The following is a 22,165-nucleotide window of genomic DNA, read 5'->3' on the forward strand; positions in this document are numbered from 1 at the left end:
ATCGAGAACGTTGAGCCGACTGAGTCAGCTATTACATTTATCACTCACTCAACAGACTCAGATAATACAGTGTTGTTATCAGAGAAAGAGCACTACACACATGGAACATTATGTAGCTTTCCATCAGTTGACATCTGAGTGATTGCACCGCTACAACCAGTTTGGATATTGGTTAACTAGCTTCTCATACCCTCAAAGGATGTTTACCCCATCTACAATCACATTCTTTATGAGAAGTTGTGCTCAAGCCACTTTAGTAGAGAACTGCTTTTCAAATCTTGGGAACAAATATAGCACCGTTGCCAGGAATATCCGTCAACCGACTGCGATCTAGTGCAAAGTCCATAAGTTCTGTGCTATATCCACTAGGGAAGTAAATGTTACAAGTATTTAGTATATGTTGAATCACTCTTCGTACATCGAGGATGAAGTACATAGGACAGTGCTATCTTGGATCCCTTCCAATGTAACAATGCTTTATGGACGCCAACGAAAGAAATTCTTCAGACAACAACTTACGACGAAGAGCAAGTATCAGAAAGTGTGACCAAATTAGTCTCTCTGATACTCCAAAGTTAAGTGGCCTAATGCTATCACTGATGTTGGAAACTGGATAACATGTTTCTCTTCCCTTAAAAGTCTTTCGCACCGAATCTCGGGACGCGATTCCTTTAAGGGGGGAGGGCTGTAACACCCAGGTGTTTGTCACCAGTTAAGCAATGGGTTTAAGCTCAACTATGGCATGTTAAGTAGTGATGTAGATGTTAGGTTAAACATATGAAAATGAGTCACCATTTAAACTTGGACCATGCACCATTGCTTACATGCTGCCCTTTCTAAAGAGTATGCTTGGGAAATGCTGGATGTACTTGTTTCATGTGTCTGCATCAATATCCATCTATATTGATCCATGGAAAAGTTTCGTGAAGTTTGGAATCAAGAAGTCACATGAAATGACAAGTTATGTCCTTGCTTGAATTGTTTTATAAAGTGAAAGTTTGACTTATGTACCAGTTATGAGGTTTGACCTTTAACAAAAGTTGTAGTTCATCTTGTGTAGAACAAACTTTGTTTAATGGTCAAGAGTTAGTTTGGCCTCTAACCTAGTCAAATGGAACTCACAAGATTCAATACAGTGTTGTTTTGGAGCCCAGGAATTTGGCTAAGTCCTAACTGAGGTTGAACTACGGGTACCCTACGTTGGAGCTTTATATCTTGCAAACCGAGCTGATCTAGACCTTGATCCTTTAATAAAAGTTGTTCTTTGTTTTGAGTACAACATAGTTTGTTTGGAGTATGCCCTAGTTCAGTTTGTAGATGATGCAAACAGAGGTTACAAGATCGAAACTGCTGCTGTTTGTAGACCTAAGTCTGAAATCTTGGGCATCGACGATGACATTCCGCGTTCTCCAAAATTTTGTAAGAAACATGTTTGGGTTGCAAAATTAAAATATGGAGATAAGTATTTGGAGAAGAGGATACCCAAAGATGGGATCAATTGGACCAAGTTTGACTTCCCAAAATGAACAAAAACTGAGCTTTACTTTGATCGACATTAATTCATTGACAGTGTCAAATTAGGGCCTAATTATCTCTTAATCCTTTGCTCCTAATGGCTATGAACCTTTAATGAAATTTGTAGAGCATCGGATGGAGATCAAACTTCGTTAAAGGCCCACCATCAAATTCCCAACCGAACCAGCCCAAAAACGGCTTCCAAGACGCGCTAGATAGCGCTCGCCACCTGCTCGTCAAAATGCCGACGCGTGGCTAGGGCGTGGCAGCCATGCGAGACGAGCGCCCCCACCTCCTGCCGCGTGCCTTGCCTCCTCCTCGCGTTTTGTGGACGCTGGGTCGCTCCTAGACGCTCCGCGCCCCCCACTGCTCGCTCTCCTTGCCTCTCTCCTCGCCCTCACTTGCGTCCGCCATTGATGGCCGAGCAGAGCTCGCCGCCGCAGCCGTTCTCGCCTCTCCGAGCTTTCTCACTCCCCACGAGCACCACCCTCAGCTTCGCCGCCATCTCCTTCACGCCGTGCTCGTGCTCGCCGTCGCAACCCGCCACCCTAGCCGTGGAAGCTCCGACCGCCGCCGCCGCCGTAGTCGGCACCTGCGCGTGGCCAAGCCGCCGTGGGCCACCTTAGGCTAAGCCGAGCAGCCCCGTGGGTGCGCAAGGGCCCCCTGGTGCTTCCCCGTCCCTCAGCCGCCGACGGCATGGCCTTCTCCGGCCAGAGCAGCGAGACCCCGGTGACCTCCCTGTGCAAATCTACGTCGAGGACCTCGTGCGACAATTCGACTAAAGTCAAGGGCCTAGCTGCAATGTCATTGACTTAAGTGAATAGTGCCTCAAGGGACCTATTTGTTTTAAATCGGCTGAAAGTTTGGAAAATCATAGTAAATCATAGGAAATTCGTAAAATAGTAAATGTGGACTTTTTGGAATCCTTGTGAAATTCTCTATGCATTAGATCTATAATATGGCATGTTTTAGTTTCAATATTTTGCGGTAAAAATAGATTTGTGCAGTAAAGGTTGTAATGCTAGTTGAATTTGTTATTTTCCATAACTGCAGGTCTAGGGCTCCAAATGAAGTGAAATTTTTGTGGCATGCTAATCATGTGATAGTTGATGTGTGGTAAAAATTTCAGGAGTATTGGATGAAGTATGGGTGAGTTATTGGTTTATCTTGCTCTCACATGATTTCTTACTTTAGCAACTTGTCTTTTTCATAGAGGTTGCTATACATATTCAAATGGAGTGAAATTTGTACAGTAGACTATTGAGAGGATATGTGAGCCACTATAATTTTTGTAGAATTTATTGTATACTTTTGGTATATGTTCATTAAGTCACCTTGTTATCTAAAATAAATTAAGAAAGGCATTAAAAGAATTTATTTGGTCATGGACACTAGGTTTTCTGGTGTTCTTTAGTCATGTGTGACATGTTGGTAAAGTTGGTTTTGCCTAATTATGTGTTTTCAACATAAGTTAATATTTATTTTCTTGCCGATGTGGTTTATGGATAGATCTGGGAACTTAGCAAAGTTCTTCATGATAATGTGCTTTGTTGTGAAACTTGTTTATACAAAAGTTGTAGATAATTCATGTATCTAGCTGCTGTTAAAATTTGGTGTCATTTGTCCAAGTAGTTTAAGAGTTATAGTTGTTTAAAGTTGGGTTATACAATTGATTGCTCTATGTCTTGTTTAGACTAGTTTCTGTAAAGGTATAATTTCGACCTACTTAACTTGAGAATCATGCTATGATGGTTATAGATAAAATGTAGATAATTTCATAAGCTTTCTAAAATGTATTCTTGCAAGTCATTTGGATTTGTATAACTCCAGTTATAGTTAAATCTTGTAACTACTGTGTGCATGTCGAGAAATTGGCAGATTCCAATTATAGTGTTTGCTTGTATATTGTTAAGTGTGACTTATGCCTTGAATGATGACTGAGTTAGAGCACCTGAGATCTTGGGAAACTTGTGTCATGCTTGGTGTTGTCATCTTCTTTGCCATCTTAGCATGATAGATTGTGTGATGTTTAAGTTAAGCATCGCAAAGTACTTAAGTGTGTTAGTATAAACTATGCTTGTCTTGCTTGCTATTTTGTGATGCGTCTCATGGCACTATTCTTCATATTTATGCACTTGCATATTGCATCTCATCTAGGTACGCTAGATGCACCACGTGAAGGATGAGATGTTGGAGCCAAACCCGAAGACAGCGTTTGATGGATCTATCCCAAAGATGGAAGGACTAAGCGAGTGCTAGGACCTGAGATGTCACCAGGACGGTGCAAGCTAACTGAACTAACTTGTGTCGGATCCTAGGCAAGTGCTCTCACAACTCACACTTACCTGGGCGTAGAGGCAATTGATCCATACATTACCATTCAAACGAATGGCATCCATACAATAGCACGCCGTATGGACGACGAAAGTAAAAATCCCAATGTTAGTACTTAGATAGCCACCTAATATTCCTTAACTGGGCATAAAGGAGGATGTCGCTAGCATAGTTTTGCAAATAAGTTTTGACACATTTGCCTGTAGCTAAAGTTTTAGTAAAAATAGGCTTTTTAAAACCAAAACTTTGTTTTTAAAACAATGTACATGACAGTATTATGCTTAATCTTGCTTTGATACCAGCTGTAACAGAACCGCCCAATTTATACAAGATCAAGTACGGCTGTCCCCGCTAACACGTTGACATGCACATACTTTCACTTATATAAACCCGGTAGTCCGCCGAGTGTCCCAAAAGACCTCGGTAAATCAACATCACAACCAAGATCGCGTGATTAAGCAAATACATATCACATACACAGGGTTGCAGCGGAAAGTAATATTACAAGTGGATTCACAAATAATAGTACAAGTTTGGGTTTCAAAACCGATTAGTGAAAACAACATAGCTTTCAAAAGATTACATTAATATATGTTCCAAATACATTGCTAGCATAAGTGACATCATCCGACAAAAGCATATAGATGAGAAGTAACTATAGAATCACCGAGCCACCGGTGGTTAGCCACCATCTTCAATAGGTCGAGAACTTCACCTGCAACATGGTGGGATAAACCCTGAGTACGAGAAGGTACTCAGCTAGACTTACCCGTCAAAACCAGAAATAAAGGACACCAAGGGTCATGCAAGGCTTATGAGGTGGGCTAGCTTGACACAGTTGCATAAAAGAGCTTATGAATATAGTAACTAATTTAAACTTAGTATCAAATTTATCATCATTTACCTGTCCACTAGATTAGCACCTGTACTAGAGCACTCACTTATTAGGAGCAAACAATATTAACCATAGCAGGTATAATAAGGCTGTCATCATCGTATCATCATTTCCGAACCATTATGTTATTTAGTGTATCTACATTGGAGATAAGCCCATCAAGTTCTCACTAACCGGGAGAGACGGCGACTTGAATCGAATTACAACTCAGCTGAGGGGGTATTCCTAACTCTCACCCTGGCATACTTTGCAAGGGTAGCCGTGGGTTATCTTTGGGACAACTCAGGAACCAAATTTACGGGTTCGATCAGCGCCAGCACTCTTAGGGATTACCCTTCTGCCAGGACGATCAGGACTTTTAAATCACCTGCCCTTGGACTCACGCCTACGGCTCCCTTTCGAGGTGTACTTTATACTTATCGACTCCTGGCCTAAGTTGAGCTACTCGGCTTCACGGTCGGTCTTCAGACACGGCCAACTAAGAGAGAGGCATGCGTTCAACATGAACAGGAAAGGCTCCAAGAATCAGTCCTTAAGCGACACAGACGGAGTCACTGCAAACCAGCAAGCCTCCGTCCGGTCTTCATTTCAAATTAAGACTGGTTCTTTTCCACGATAGCAAATATAGCCAACCGTGCCACATGTATCTTCCTATATCTCATAGGTGATAGGAAATCACCTGACTTCTACCATGTTTAAGTAGGGCTAAGCACTACATGAGCCTGAGCTACATAGGATTCAGAGTAACAATATCTGGACAAGGATTGGGTAACTAATGCAGCAAGTGTTTGCATCCAACACCTAAACTTAATGCAACAATATATATGTAACAATAATACTTTAACTACATTTCGGAAATTAGGAGGCTTAATATGCTCCGGGGCTTGCCTGGGATCTGATACAAGTTAGTTCAGTTAGCTTGCACCATCCTGGTGACATCTCAGGTCCTAGCACTTGCTTAGTCCTTCCATCTTTAGGATAGATCCATCAAACGCTGTCTTCGGGTTTGGCTCCAACATCTCATCCTTCACGTGGTGCATCTAGCGTACCTAGATGAGATGCAATATGTAAGTGCATAAATATGAAGAATAGTACCATGAGACGCATCACAAAATAGCAAGCAAGACAAGCATAGTTTATACTAACACACTTAAGTACTTTACGATGCTTAACTTAAACATCACACAATCTATCATGCTAAGATGGCAAAGAAGACGACAACACCAAGCATGACACAAGTTTCCTAAGATCTCAGGTGCTCTAACTTAGTCATCATTCAAGGCATAAGTCACACTTAACAATATACAAGCAAACACTATAATTGGAATCTACCAATTTCTCGACATGCACACAGCAGTTACAAGATTTAACTATAACTGGAGTTATACAAATCCAAATGACTTGCAAGAATACATTTTGGAAAGCTTATAAAATTATCCACATTTCATCTATAACCATCATAGCATAATTCCCAAGTTAAGTAGGTCGAAATTATATCTTTACAGAAACTGGTCCAAATAAGACAGAGAGCAATCAATTGTATAACCCAACTTTAAACAACTGTAACTCTTAAACTACTTGGCCAAATGACACCAAATTTTAACTGACTAAAGAACACCAGAAAACCTAGTGTCCATGACCAAATAAATTCTTTTAATGCCTTTCTTAATTTATTTTAGATAACAAGGCGACTTAATGAACATATACCAAAAGTATACAATAAATTCTACAAAAATTACAATGGCTCACATATCCTCTCAATAGTCTACTGTACAAATTTCACTCCATTTGAATATGTATAGCAACCTCTATGAAAAAGACAAGTTGCTAAAGCAAGAAATCATGTGAGAGCAAGATAAACCAATAACTCACCCATACTTCATCCAATACTCCTGAAATTTTTACCACACATCAACTATCACATGATTAGCATGCCACAAAAATTTCACTTCATTTGGAGCCTTAGACCTGCAGTTATGGAAAATAACAAATTCAACTAGCATTACAACCTTACTGCACAAATCTATTTTTACCGCAAAATATTGAAACTAAAACATGCCATATTATAGATCTAATGCATAGAGAATTTCACAAGGATTCCAAAAAGTCTACATTTACTATTTTATGAATTTCCTATGATTTACTATGATTGTCCAAACTTTCAGCCGATTTAAAACAAATAGGTCCCTTGAGGCACTATTCACTTGAGTCAATGACATTGCAGCTAAGCCCTTGACTTTCGTCGAATTGTCGCGCGAGGTCCTCGACATAGAATTGCACAGGGAGGTCGCCGGGGTCTCGCTGCTCCGGCCGGAGAAGGCCATGCTGTCGACGGCTGAGGGGCGGGGGAGCACCAGGGGGCCCTTGCGCACCCGCGAGGCTACTCGGCTTAGCCCAAGGTGGCCCACGGTGGCTTGGCCACACGCGGGCGCCGGCTACGGTGGCGGCGGCCGGAGCTTCCACGGCTAGGGTGGCGGGTTGCGACGGCGAGCACGAGCATGGCGTGAAGGAGATGGCGGCGAAGCTGAGGGTGGTGCTCGTGGGGAGTGAGAAAGCTGGGAGCGGCGAGAACGGCTGCGGCGGCGAGCTCTGCTCGGCCATCAATGGCGGACGCGAGCGAGGGCGAGGAGAGAGGCAAGGAGAGCGAGCAGTGGGGGCGTGGAGCGTCTGGGAGCGGCTCAGCGTCCACAAAACACGAGGAGGAGGCAAGGCACGCGGCAGGAGGTGGGGGCGCTCGGCTCGCATGGCTGCCACGCCCTAGCCATGCATCGGCATTTTGACGAGCAGGTGGCGAGCGTGATCCAGCGCGTCTTGGAAGCCGTTTTTGGGCTGGTTCGGTTGGGAATTTGATGGTGGGCCTTTAACGAAGTTTGATCTCCATCCGATGCTCTACAAATTTCGTTAAAGGTTCATAGCCATTAGAGCAAAGGATTAAGAGATAATTAGGCCCTAATTTGACACTGTCAATGAATTAATGTCGATCAAAGTAAAGCTCGATTTTTTTTTTCATTTTGGGAAGTCAAACTTGGTCCAATTGATCCCATCTTTGGGTATCCTCTTCTCCAAATACTTATCTCCATATTTTATTTTGCAACCCAAACATGTTTCTTACAAAATTTTGGAGAACGCGGAATGTCATCGTCGATGCCCAAGATTTCAGACTTAGGTCTACAAACAGTAGCAGTTTCGATCTTGTAACCTCTGTTTGCATCATCTACAAACTGAACTAGGGCATACTCCAAAACAAACTATGTTGTACTCAAAACAAAGAACAACTTTTATTAAAGGATCAAGGTCTAGATCAGCTCGGTTTGCAAGATATAAAGCTCCAAAGTAGGGTACCCGCAGTTCAACCTCAGTTAGGACTTAGCCAAATTCCTGGGCTCCAAAACAACACTGTATTGAATCTTGTGAGTTCCATTTGACTAGGTTAGAGGCCAAACTAACTCTTGACTATTAAACAAAGTTTGTTCTACACAAGATGAACTACAACTTTTGTTAAAGGTCAAACCTCATAACTGGTACATAAGTCAAACTTTCACTTTATAAAACAATTCAAGCAAGGACATAACTTGTCATTTCATGTGACTTCTTGATTCCAAACTTCACGAAACTTTTTCATGGATCAATATAGATGGATATTGATGCGAGACACATGAAACAAGTACATCCAGCATTTCCCAAGCATACTCTTTAGAAAGGGCAGCATGTAAGCAATGGTGCATGGTCCAAGTTTAAATGGTGACTCATTTTCATATGTTTAACCTAACATCTACATCACTACTTAACATGCTATAGTTGAGCTTAAACCCATTGCTTAACTGGTGACAAACACCTGGGGTGTTACATATAAGCTCGGCGCTGTCGGTGTTTCACCACCGATAGCCTGCCACAAGGGTACCCGGGGCAGTTTGTTCGGGCTTCAGCATATGCAGAACTCGACGGTAAACACAAGAGACAGTCGATTTATCCTGGTTCGAGCCCTCGGCCGTGATCGAGTAATAGCCCTACGTCCAATCGGCGTTAGCCTTTGCGTTGGATTGATTATAAAGTGTTGCGTTGTGTTATGTCTGTTGTCTCTCCAGGAACTCCGCCCTCCTTTATATAGTCAGGAGGCTAGAGTCCTAGTCGGTTTACAATGAGATTCCTAGTAGGATCATAGAATAATACTACTACTAAGATTATAGGGAAAGAAATCCTAGTTAGATTAAATCTTCTCCCTTCCTTGTGGGGTATCCCGTGGGTCCTGTACCGACAGGCGCCACCAACGACGACGCCGAGCTAAGGGTCTAGATTTTGAAAGCATACCTCCAATTACATATTTGTGAAAAAAATTCAAAAAAAGGACTAAAAATAAAAAGTTTGGTGCCAGCGGCCATCGCCGCCCATGAGCCAGGCCAGCCGGCGGCCGCACGGCCTGTGCGTCGTGCCAGCGCCGCGAACGAACGCCATATGACCGCGCAGCTTGCCATGTGTGCCCTGTGGCTGCATGTGTTGCTGCATCGCTCGGCGGCCATGCCGCTGTGGATGCCCAGCAGCTGCGTGCGCTTGCTCTGTACAACAGTACAGCTGCTTCCTATATACTTTATTTGAATGCATGTGTATCCAACTCAATCAAAATGTGTTGGAGTGAAATAGAATGGAATAGAAATTTAGTTTAATTTTACCCTAATTTACTTCAACACATGTAGATTGAGACGAATATATATGCAGCAGTAGATGGGTTTTGATCGTGAAACTGCCTGCGTTAGAACGCACCCACACCTTCGCGGCAAGAAGACGACCACATGAGAACAAAATGACGAGGACGATGATCAAATGGCACACAAGACCAAGTAGCCGTACACTGGGGGAACACGATAAAACCCTGCGAAGCTTGAGCGCGTGTTTAGTTGGTTGAAGTTTGGAATTTAGGCTACGGTAGCACTTTCGTTTTTATTTGGCAATTAGTGTTTAACCATGGACTAATTAGGCTCAAAACGTTCGTCTCGCAATTTCCAACCAAACTGTGTAATTAGTTTTTTTCGTCTACATTTAATGCTCCATGCACGTATCGTAAGATTCGATGTGATAGGTACTGTAGCACTTTTTGGGAATTTGGATGTGAACTGAACACGGGCTGACTAGATCGCCGAGATGATATAATCTTTCACCACCGCCACTGCTGCCCGCAGCCACCGAAGGCAGCCGCGTGACAACGCGTCCGCCGCCCACGGCGCAGGGCCAAGCGCGATCCACACCAGCGCCATCAGCGAGAGAAGCATTGTCGCGGACAGGCCCCTCACTCACTTCAGCTGCTCCTGCCGCGGGGTCACCATGCACGCCGGCACGCGCCTGCCTAGGCGGCAGCTGCAGGCGAGCGCTCTCACCAGCAGCCAGCCGATCTCCACGAGCACGAGCGACACAGGGAAGGACACCGCGAACACGAACACCGCCAGCGCCGGCCTGGACGAGACGCCGACGTCGCGGAATGCGCGCTGCACGTATTGGAAATGGCCATGTCCAAAGCAGACTCCTAGAGCCACCAGTGCATGTTGTTGAGTCCTAAGTCAAGCTAATAATATAAGTAGAGGTAGAGGAAGACCGAAATTAATATGTAGAGAGGCAATAAAAAGATATTTGAAAGCTTGGGATATACATAGAGATCTATGTTTAAAAATGAGTACTTGGAAAGCAGCTATTGAAGTGCCTGAACCGTGACTTGGGGCTCTTGGTAGGTTTCAACTATAGCCTACCCCAACTTGCTTGGGACTGAAAGGGTATGTTGTTGTTGTTGTAAAAATAACAGGAATTCTCCCTTGAACAAATACATCTATGGTCCTACCTGATCCCACTTATTATTCATTTCTGACTTGGATTAACATTTAAAGCTCATCTCTTACATGGTCAGGTTACTATTGTGATCAACTAGAGGATCACAGTTGTGTGTGTGTGCAGAGATACAAAGTTGAGCTGGAAAATACTTTGACCCGTTTCTTTGATATGTAACAGTTTATATAGATTTCGAAGTACTCCACAAAAGTAGAAACCAAACATTTGTAAGGCCCTCTTTGGTAGGGCTCCGGCGGATCCGGCTCCCGCCCCTGTTCACCCGTCGGCCGCCCATGGGTCGACAGGGGGCTACTGTTCATCGGAGCCGTTTTTCTCTCTTCTCCTTTCCTCTCTTACAGACAGAGCCGGAGCCGAAGAAGCTCGTTTTTCAGGCTCCGCGGCTCCGGCTCCGCCTGGCACCTATCGGCCCATGGGTGGCCGACAGGTGCAGGAGCCGGAGCCGCCGGAGCCCTGCCAAAGAGGCCCTAAGTCTATCAAAATTATTTCTTCTAAAAAGATCAAGAGCCAGTAAAAGTGATATGTTAGTCAATGATAAAACAACCAGACTCAGAGTTGTGCAGCATTTTTGTCCAAAACAGTACTTCACTTTATTTTTCAGTTGTTTATCTGGTCATGCTATGTGTTATTATTGAACATGGTGATTCTGAAGAAACTTGGTGGACTCCACAAGATGGTTGAAAGTAATATGCTAAGCTCACTTTTAAGCCTTCTCTGCATCTTACACGTACAGTTAGATGAGTAAGATTTAATTTTGCTTACAAATTCTGTTTTATATATTTGCATACGTAAAGGACTTCAAATCATAAACAGCTATTTACATTTCCAATTAACTGTTTTTGTCTGTAACCTAATTACCTGATGTGGTGTTGTTATGCAGGACTTATGGTTTTATACTTACAGTGAAGGACCTATCACCAAATAGCATTATTTCAGTAAGCGTTGAGAAATTTCTTGAAGAAGGAATATGTGCCACTGCCACTCAAAGCATATCCCCAATGTGTTATCCATATGAGAATGAATGCAGGGCCTTCGTTGAATTATTTGTCTTCTTTGCAAGTGTCTTTCTTGTAGCCTTCAATTCAAGCACTATTTTCATACCCTTGCCATTTTCGAACAATTTGAAGCATTGTCTGTGCTAATAAATTAGTAGTACTATGCAAAGATTTTGATACCGATCTATTTTATTTATGTGTGTGCTCGTTTTCATTTTTAATCAATCCATATGTATCTTATTGTGATTTTTTCTAAAGCTACAGACTCAACTAATGAGTTAGCAGGTAGTTAATACTTCATTACTTAATTTCATAGTAGCATACAATAGCCCAACGAAACGAGTTCATCCACTGGACTACAGCAAATGTACTGTACCATGAGCAGGCCCGCTCAAGTAGGGCGCGGCAAAGCTGCGCCAGTTTTTCTAGTCCGCTATGAAATCGCTATCCACTATTTATTAGCTTGACTACAAGAGTTAAATTGCTCTGGTATTAGTTAATTAACTAGATTAGCTCTAGTATTTCAATAGCTTACTCAAAGAGCAAAATGCGTGTCGTGATGGGTATAACCAATGGCTTTGTAACTTGCAAATTAAAAGCCTGTTTGGCAGAGCTCTAGCTCCGAAAAAAACAACAGCTTGGCAGAGCTTTAGCTCCGAAAAAACAACAGCTCCAAATCTACAGATCCAGCTAGCTCCACCGTGGATCTGGAATCTCAAAAAGCGTTTGGTACAGTTCCACTCTCGTCTCTATCTCACTGGCAATTTAGGCCCACGCGTCAGAATAAAAAAACACCTTCCTCCTCACGGCGGGTGCAGCCTTTGCGCGGACTCGCCGCAGGTGCGACCTCGGCGGAGGGTGGGCGCGGCCTCACCGGCGGGCGGGCACGGCCTCGCCAGCGGGCGGGCAGCCTCACCAGCACGCCCTCACCGGCGGCCAGGCGAGGCCTCGTCGGGTCGCTCGTCGGGGAGCGGGTGCAGCGGTCGGCCAGGGGGCGCGGTAGCCGACCTCGGCTCGGGCGCGGCAGGCGCTCGGCACTCGGCACCGGGGCTAGGGTTGGGGTTTTGGTGCGGCCTCGGCGGCGGTCGGCCCAGGGGGTGTCCGCACGGGGCTCCGACGGACGAGCGCGGCCTTGCCGGCGGGTGGCGAGGGCGGGCCTTAGGCGGGGCGAGCGCGACCTCGCTGGTGGGCGGGCGGGCGGCCGACGGCGAGCCACTGCCGGGCTCGCCCACAGCCAGGCGCGGTGGCCGGTCGCGAACTCGCAGTGAAGAAGAACGGGAGAACGAGAAGAAAAAAATAGAATGAACCGGTCATTTTTCACTTACCAGTGGCAGCGGTGGGTAATTTCACTCAACTCCACGAAACTTGGATTTGGTGGAGCACCCCTTGAGGTGCTCCACGAAATCTATGGATCTGGGGATAGATCCACCGTTTTTGTGAAGCAGATCTGTGTCGGAGTTGCTGGAGCAAAAACCGTTTGGCCGAAAAAAATATAGAGAGAAGCTGTTTTTGAATCTGAAGCTGCGTGGAGCTACGGCAAACAGGCTGTAAAGCACAAGCGACACTGACACCAATAATTCACACCATCGCGCGCTCCACACAGAAGAGCAGAAGAATTAACGAGTACACGACGAACAGGACAAACAGAAGAGCAGAAGAATTAAGAAAGTTCTTGTAACCATCAAACCGTGCACAAGAGTCCTCGGGTTGGGCCTCGCCGTCACCGTCGGACTGTCCTACGTGCAGGCTGCAGCAGCACGGCACCTGAGAGGTGAATAGCTCGGCTCTGTGAGACTGAAGCTGCGGAAGCTGTTTCTTGGTTTCCTTCTAGCTCGTGGGCATTTCCACTACTTTCTCCTTGGCAGCGGTGTTTTCTGTTTCAGCCATGTCCGTGTCTTCCATGCCGAACAGCTTGCCCATTTCTTCCAACGTCTGACCTCGAGTCTCCGGGAGGTAGGTGAAGAAGAAAACCCACGCGAGCGCGGCGATGCCGGAGTAGAGGAAGAAGCTGCCGCCGATGGTGATGGCCTTGGAGAGGGACAGGAAGGTCATGGAGATCACGCCGCTGGTAACGCGGTTACTGGCCACGCCGACCGCGAAGCCCAGCGCGCGCACCCGCAGCGGGAAGATCTCCGAGGGGTAAACCGACCCCATGGGCCCGAGCCCTATCGAGAAGAACGACACGTAGGCCAGGACGGACAGGATGCACAGGGCGACGGCCCACGGGATCTTGGCGTCCGGGTGGTGCCCCACGACGGTGAGGCCCGTCCCGAGGCCGACGAGCGAGATGATCATGCCGCCCACGCTGCTCAGTAGGAGCGGCCGCCGGCCGACTCTGTCGACCAGGAACGTAACCACCAGGATGAAGAGCGTCTTGGTGGCGCCCACCGCGCAGGTGACGCCCAGGAGCTTGTTGTCGTCGGTGATTCCCGCGCTCTTGAACACGCGCGGGCTGTACAGGACGACGGATTCGGTGCCAGAAGCCTGCTGGAAGAAGTGGAGGCCGACGGCCGAGAGCAGTATGCGTCGGATGGCCGGGGTTGGGGATACGATGAGCTCCTTCCACACCTGCTTCTCACCACCGTTTCGCTCCTTGGGAACGGTGATCACGTCTCCGTCGAGGTCCTTGGGAATCCCAGCCGCAGCCTTGATGTCGGCTAGGCGTTCCGCGGCCTCCTCTGGCGTCTCAGTGGTCTTCTCCAGCACCGCTCTGGCGTCCGCGAGGCGGCCCTTCATGACGAGCCACCTAGGTGATTCGGGCATGACGAACACCATGAGCCCAAGCAGGGCGGACGGCGCCGCGCCGATGCCGAGCATGACGCGCCAGCCGAGGTAGAGGGGAAGGCGAGCGAACGCGAAGTTCGACACGTAACCGAGCAGGATACCGAAGTTGATGAACACTTCCGGGAAGGACGTCAGGGAGCCGCGGACTGCCGCCGGCGAGATCTCGGCGGTGTAAACGGGCGCGATCATGATCGCGTAGCCCACCCCGACGCCAGCCACGAACCGGCCCGCCATGAGCATGGCGTAGTTGACGGCGAAACCCATGAGCAGCGAGCCGGCGAAGAAGATGGCAGCGGCGAAGACCACAGTGAAGCGGCGCCCAATCCAGTCGGACGTCCGCCCTGCCGCAAAGGACCCGATGAGCGAGTAAATGTTCAAGATGCCCATCACTATCTCCAGCTGCACGTCCGTGATCTTCAGGTCCTTCTTGATGTATATTGCTGCTCCACTCATCACCCCAATGTCTGCAAATAGTTGGATACACATACACAAACTTCACCTACAAAACTCATAGAAAGCAAAATGGAAACAACGAAAGATATGGGCCGTATGCATGGGTACCATATCCAACGATGATGACGGCCATGGAGGCGAGGATGGCACACATGGAGGCATACTTGACGTTGCTCTTCTTCCTGGGCTCGGCGGAAGCCATCATTAACAGTGGTCTCTGATTAGCGATTAGAGACAAGGACACAAGGTGGTGTGTTGTGTTGAAGGAAACGCCGTATATATGGATTACGAGAAATGGGTCTGGTAGAAGATGTGATCATTGGGCCCTATTCTGGTCAACAGGGACGTGGCCTTGGACCGCGAAGTTTATTTTCACGATAATTTGTTTCACGAAATGTATACGCAAGCGCATCGGCGTACCCACCAGGCAACCATTTATCACTAAATAAATAGTGACATCTTTCTTTTAAAAGTGAGCGCGCACATGGCAAATCTAAAATTTATTAACATCGACCACAATAAACCCAAACTTGCCTGCTCATATTATACCCAATCCGTCCATTGCAGCAGTCACAGGGAGTATACGGACATGAATGCCTGCTTGTCTGCTATGACCATGCGTTAATGACCTCCTGTTTGAACGTATAGGGGTAATAGTTAACCAATTAATTTTTAGTACTAGCCTATTCAAAAGAGGCCTAATAAATAGACTAGTCAAAAATTTTAACTTAATATTTACCAACTAGCTAGTTAACCCTAAGTGAGTTGGAGCAAGTATAATAATTGGCTCAATAACGGACCCAGGTCTGGCGATCCTAGGCATCTGCCCAAGCTCCAGCATCGGTGCATGCTAGAGTTTTTGTTGTAGCACCGTATGTAGCAAGCTTCAAGACACATGGTCTCATCGACGCCCTGCGATTTGCCTAGGCTCGACTCACGAGCTGGGTCCGCCACTGAATTGGCTTATAGCCAAGCAAATACTGATATGGAGGAGAGAAGAGAGGAGAGCTTGGCTCTCATATATGCAACAAGCTGGGCACGAAAAGCATATACAGTTGTGGACTCATACATTAAGTGAAAGTGAGGAGGATTAGAAAAGGGAATATAGGACATAGCTAAAAATAACAATATAAAAGTGTTAAATTTTTATAGACAAATAAGATACTACTATTGTATAGCTTGGCTAATAGCCAAACATTTGCCTCTATTATTAAGCTTGCTCATTAAAGACAGAGAAGAAGACGAAGACAGAGTTAGGATTAGGGTTTTGCTTACTTGCACGACTGCAGCAACGAAGTTACCATTCATATACAAGATCCACGGATCTATGAGAATAGAGGGAGACTATGTGTAGGGGGAGGGATCCGACGTTTAGATCATGGCTCACCACCGACGAGTAAAGATGGCGAGAGATGGTTTTTGGACCCATTTTGCCTTATAAACTTAGTCAATTCTCTTTTTTTTCCTAATATATGTGTCGGGTTCATAAACCCAGGATCTCCAATGGACCCGACAGTGAAGACCTAGTGACAGAGAGGGATGAGAAGAGAGATTGATAGCCGAGAAGGAGCAAGGAGGCAATGCAGGACAGCAGGAGCGCCTGCGCCGCTACAAGGATGGGAGCTTGGCGATATGGTTAGGGAGGAAAGGTCGGCAAGAGCACAACATATATAGGGTGGAAGGTGAACGGGTCACATCGAGCCAGGCCATTAATCATGTTGGGACAAACTGGCATAGGCATGATTAGCATCAACCCATTTGGTGCCTGGGCCGAGATGAAATAGCAGGCCACGTGCAGACCCATGAACCTCCTTTTGAGTAGAGGTGGGACTTGGATTGTGCCGTGCCGGCCTTATCATGGTTCATGCATTTCGGATAGTGACTTCTAGACATGTGATGCATGTTGAGCCGTGCTGGTATAACACAACAAGTCTTTGCTTTAGCCCAAACACTTACGTGCCATTTTGTGATGTGTTGGACAAGCACGGCCCAAAATATGGGCCACACCATGCAATCCATCTCGCAGCAGGACCAAAATGTTTTTGTGCTGTGTCGTAGCAAAAGACCATGCCACACCCACCCTCAAATAACACGGTTCAAGCCATACTCTATTTTTGAATATACTGTGGTCATAAAGTACATTCAAGAACACTTTACATATAATTGCACACTTACGTGCAGACAAACCAAAGCAAAAAAGGAGTATCATGTGGTCAACTCTGACGCAAGGAGTCTCGCGGAGGCGTCATCTGCTTCGGTGCCCGCGTCAATCGTGCCAAACAGCTCTCCCGTCTCCTCCAGCGTCCGGCCGCGCGTCTCCGGGAGACAGGTGAAGAAGAACACCCACGAGAGAGTGACGATGCCGGCGTAGAGAAAGAAGCTGCCGCCGATGGTGATGGCGCTGGACAGCGACAGGAAGGTCATGGAGACGCCGCCGCTCGTCACGCGGTCGCACGCCACGCCGACCGCGTAGCCCAGCGCGCGCACCCGCAGCGGGAAGATCTCCGAGGTGTACACCGCCGTCATGGGCCCGAGGCCGATGGAGTAGAACGACTGAACGACACGAAGGCCAGTGGACGTGACGCACAGGGCCACGGCCCAGGGAACTTCGGTGTGCGGGTGCCGGCCCACGACGGTGAGCTCTGTGGCGAGGCCGATGAGCGAGACGACCATGCCGCCGGAGCTGGTCAGCATCAGCGGGCGCCTGCCGACGCGGTCGAGGAGGACCGCGGCCAACAGCACGATGACAGTCTTGGTGACGCCGACGGCGCAGGTGGTGGCAAGGAGCTGGTCGTCGTCGGTGATGCCCGCGCTCTGGAACACGCGCGGGCTGTACAGCACGACGGAGTCAACGCCTGAAGCCTGCTGGAAGAATTGGAGGCCAAGCGTCGCAAGCAGGATGCGCCGCACGGTCGGGGTCGGGGACAGGATCAACTCCTTCCAGACCTGCTTCTCCTCGGCGCTTTTCCTCTTGGGCACGGCAACCACGTCGCCGTCGGCTTCGTGCGAGATTCCGTCGGCTTCGTGCGAGATTCCGGCATCGGCCTTGATGTCGGCCAGGCGTTCCGCAGCCTCCTCCGGCGTCTGGGCGATTCTGTCCAGTACAACCCTGGCGTCCGCGAGGCGGCCCTTCATGACGAGCCAGCGGGGGGACTCGGGCATTGCCGAACACCAGGAGCGCCAGCAGGACGGACGGCGCCGCGCCGATGACGAGCATGATGCGCCAGCTGAGGTGGAGCGGCAGGCGTCATCAGCCCGTAGCCCACGCCGACGCCGGCCACGAAGCGGCCAAGCATCAGCGTGGCGTAGTCGCCGGCGAGACCCATGAGCAAGGCGCCGACGAAGAAAAATGCGGCCCGCAACGACGACGGTGAATCGGCGGCCGATCCAGTCGGACGTCCGCCCCGCCGCGAAGGAGCCGATGAGCGAGTAGAAATTGAGGATGCCCATCACGATCTCTAGCTGCACGTCCGTGATCTTGAGGTCCCTTCTTGATGTACAGCGCCGCGCCGCTCATCACCCCGATATCTTCCAAGTTAAACAGTGCGAAAAAATATTGTGACCCCATGTATTGCAGATCAAAAGAACGATGATATAGTGACGTGAATCGTCAGTCCTGCAGTGTACCGTAGCCAAGGATGATGGAGGCCATGGAGGCGAGGATGGAGCAGATGAAGGCATACATGACGCTGCCTCTTCTTCGTGCGCTCGACGACCTCCGGGAGATCCGCCGAGGCCATCGCTGGCACCTCCTTGCTTTCTGCTTGAAGTGCTGCAGTCTATATCTGAAATGGTAGTACTACTGTTCTTCGTGCGCTCGACGACCTCCGGGAGATCCGCCGAAGCCATCGCTGGCACCTCCTTGCTTTCTGCTTGAAGTGCTGCAGTCTATATCTGAAAATGGTAGTACTACTGTTCTTCGTTGCGCTCGACGACCTCCGGGAGATCCGCCGAAGCCATCGCTGGCACCTCCTTGCTTTCTGCTTGAAGTGCTGCAGTCTATATCTGAAAATGGTAGTACTACTGATGATCTAGTGATTAGCAGTAGTAGTGTTCCATTTCTGAGAGGAAAGTCTGATCGACCCTTCCAAAAAAACAAAGTGGTTGTGGCAGATCAGAGCAACTGTGACGTGGTCATATCAGAAGATCCGAAAGGAGAGCCCTTTTTAATTTGTGGGGAAGCTTGTGCGTGCAAACAAGTTCCGAAAAATTGTGAAGTATTGATAGATTGACTTAGCGATTGAACCAGATTTCGGGGTCAATTAAAAATCCTTACACTTGATGGGTGATCAAGGAATCTCAGCAACGTGATAATTTAGTTTAGGATTTCCGTACTGATTGTTTTCGTATGGGCTGTAACTTCTGTGCCTTCTTGTTCACGTAAAAACTTGGGAGTATGCAGTCGTCACATTGTGTTTTTTAACTTTGAACCGATAACGACTCTGATAAGAACGTTCGTGAGAATTGAGGAAAGACTCACGGACATCGGACACAACAGCTCATCTTCATTTCAACTCTTTGGGGCTGGTTTAGATCCAAACTCGCCAAGTGCTAGACTAAAGTGACCCACGTTAGGTTCCTGCATCTGTGTTCTTGGTATGTTGAGGATTTGGGTGATGGATATTGGTAAATTGGTGAGCTAGTTATTTCAGTAACTTATCGCAAAACACATCAGACTACGCATCCTGTGTCGTCTGTCGTCACCATTGTGTTTAGTATACTTGAAGGAGAGCGACTTCCGATAACAACGTCCGTGACAAAAGCTCAAAGACACGCGCCATCGGCGATGCAGCATTGTCGCGGACAGGCCCCTCACCCACTTCATCTGCTCCTGACGGCCGGGTAACGCTGGCCGGCATTTGTCTGCGTGCGCGCTGACTCAGGCCGGCAGCCGCGGGCGAGCGCTCTCCTCCAGCAGCCAGCCGAGCTCCACGAGCACGAGCGACATGGGGGAAGAACATCACGAACACGGACCCGAAATACCACCACCACCAGCGCGCTGGCGAGACCGCCCGATCCGTCGCGGAATACGCGCTGCTGACACGTACTGGAGAATTGACCCGATGGCCGGACGCCTTCTGGAAGACCTTGGCTACAAGAGCGGTGAGTACCGCGCGGCGAAGCGGCTCTGTCGGGTGCACCAGGAGCTCTCTCACCACCCCAAGCTCCTCCCTCCACCACCGGCCTCGCTTGGTCGCCGCCAGCGGCTCGTCGGAGCCGTCGTGCGGTTTGCCGCACTCGATTTTGATCTCGAGCAGACGGAGCTCGGCCTCTTCCAGCGTCACCGATGTTCTGGACAATAGGTTTGCTTTCCCGGTCCCTGGACACGAGCCAACGGGGGCGTCTCGGGCATGAAGAGGACGACGGAGCTGAGCAACGCCGGAGCGGCCGTACCGATGGCAACCGTCAGCCACCACGCGAGGTACGCAGGAATCCTAAAGAACCCCATGGAGTAGACGACCGACCCCAGGATGCAGCCGAGGTACACGAGTCCGTCGGGGTGCACGGCGAGCAAGCGGCGCGCAGAGGACGGGCTGAGCTCCGCGGCGTAGGCTGGGACGGCTGTGAGCGCCAGGCCGATCCCGACGCCGTTGACGAAGATGCCGGCCGTGAACGCCGCGAAGCCGGTGGCGAGGCCCCGGGCGATCGCGACGGCGCAGAGCACGGCGGCGGAGAGGAGCACGGTCCGTCGGTCTCCGATGAGGCGTTGCGCTCCCACGGCAGCGATCACGCCGAGGAGAGAGGAAAGCGCGACGGTGCCACGCCACGAGCTTCAGGTCTTCCTACGCCATGACGACCGTGTTGTAAACGACGGCGAGGTCTGAATCAAAATAAAATGAGATAGCGGAAGCAGATTAAATTCACTGATTAGGAGTTATGTGGCCATGTGTTTCAATCAGAAGAAATCAGATCAAAATCCATAAATTCATTCTGACTCTTTCTATAGCGCTGGCTCACCGTAGCCCAAGAAGAGAGGCGCGTGGCCGCCGAAAGCATGGCAGTGGCGAAGGCGTATTTGTTGAGAGGACGCCTCATGGGAGCATGTGGGGAACGCCCGTCTCTGTTGTTACTTTTGTCAAGCATTTTAACCTGCAGATTAATCAGGTGAGACGATGAATCAGGAACAAGAGACAAGCAGAGACTAGTTGTTGATCGAAGGCAGTTAACCTGCAGATTGTTTTGAAGAAAGATGCAGGCTTTGTTGGCGTTTTCCACAAAGGCACAAGCCTCGGCAGTAACCAGAGCAGCGCACTAGAACATAGTAAGGGACATGGAAACCATGTACCTCATGAAGGTACTTGGCTATGGCAGCGAAGCAATCTCTGCAGACACCACGGTCAAGTCTCCTCTTTATGAATGTTGTAGTTAAAATTTGCCTCTATATGGGCAATGTCCGACCTAAAAACTTGGCAGTTTCTATGTTCATTAATCAGGGTATCAACTAATCAAAATGATAAAATGACACCGTAATTAATGTAGAGAGAAGGAAATGATTTAAATAAGAAATTATGTCTATACAGAAACTAAGATATGAAGAGATGTGATAGATAGATGATAAGAAAGAGATGAACGTGATTGGATAAATTTATTTGAAGAGACCATCCATGGAAAATATGGTCTCTATATATAGTGTCTACAAGTAGAGAAATTGTCTCATAGTTTCTAGGTTCGAATGCCTCTAATTCACCTTCAACATCACTCCGCCAGAGTCCCCAGCTGCAAATGTGACGAACTAGGGTTTGCATGATTTACTAGCAGGAAATAGAAAGCAATCTATGGAGTTGGACCCTTACCATCCGTGGAATGGATCGGAGAAACTCAACCAGAATATCTTAGCTACTAGGAGATATGTAGGTGCCCCAGCACATATCCAATCACATCCAAGAAGGTCCATTAAAAGTTAAAACCAGCCCTTCTCTACTAAGGGGTGCGTTTGGCAAGGATTCGGATTTTCTAAAGAAACGTTTCAAGTGACAAGTCAGAATTACTTCATGAGATCGTCTGGCTGATTGGATAGATTCCTATTCACATGAGGGAAGTATAGTGTAGGAAATAATTTCTCTTCTAAAAATTATATGAATTATTTTTCGAGAAGTCAACATTTTTAACTTTGACCAAACATGTGTAAGAAAAATATTAATTTATAGTGTACAATTAGTATAATTAGATAAATCACTGAATATATCTTTATAATAAACTTATTTAGAAATATAAATATTATTAATATTTTCTATAAATCAAGTCAAAATTAAAAAGATTGACATGCACGAACCCTGTAGCGACTATACTTCCTCCATACCAAAATAGATGATGCTTTTGCCTTTTAGATATCACGTTTGACCATTTGTCTTATTTAGTT

At 47.6% G+C, this 22,165-nt stretch overlaps 1 protein-coding gene, 1 long non-coding RNA gene and 2 pseudogenes across 2 annotated transcripts; 1 reads left to right on the forward strand and 3 right to left on the reverse strand.

The window, feature by feature from the left end:
• Positions 1-11,212: 11,212 nt before the first annotated feature.
• Positions 11,213-11,789, forward strand: LOC136552602 (uncharacterized). Its single transcript, XR_010782847.1, has 2 exons — positions 11,213-11,256; positions 11,454-11,789. It is a non-coding gene; the product is annotated as an uncharacterized lncRNA (long non-coding RNA).
• Positions 11,790-13,218: 1,429 nt separating this feature from the next.
• LOC136552603 (polyol transporter 5-like) lies at positions 13,219-15,046 on the reverse strand. Its single transcript, XM_066544166.1, has 2 exons — positions 14,914-15,046; positions 13,219-14,816 (listed from the first exon to the last, which is right to left on the reverse strand). Exons 1-2 carry the CDS (start codon positions 15,008-15,010, stop codon positions 13,396-13,398), a joined length of 1,518 nt encoding a protein of 505 aa, XP_066400263.1. The 5' UTR covers positions 15,011-15,046; the 3' UTR covers positions 13,219-13,395.
• A 1,964-nt stretch (positions 15,047-17,010) lies between these two features.
• Positions 17,011-18,993, reverse strand: LOC136552605 (putative polyol transporter 1; annotated as a pseudogene).
• A 691-nt stretch (positions 18,994-19,684) lies between these two features.
• Positions 19,685-20,889, reverse strand: LOC136549076 (polyol transporter 5-like; annotated as a pseudogene).
• Between the last annotated feature and the right edge of the window lie 1,276 nt (positions 20,890-22,165).

Source organism: Miscanthus floridulus, chromosome 4 (assembly GCF_019320115.1).
Source record: "Miscanthus floridulus cultivar M001 chromosome 4, ASM1932011v1, whole genome shotgun sequence".
Lineage (NCBI taxonomy): Eukaryota > Viridiplantae > Streptophyta > Magnoliopsida > Poales > Poaceae > Miscanthus > Miscanthus floridulus.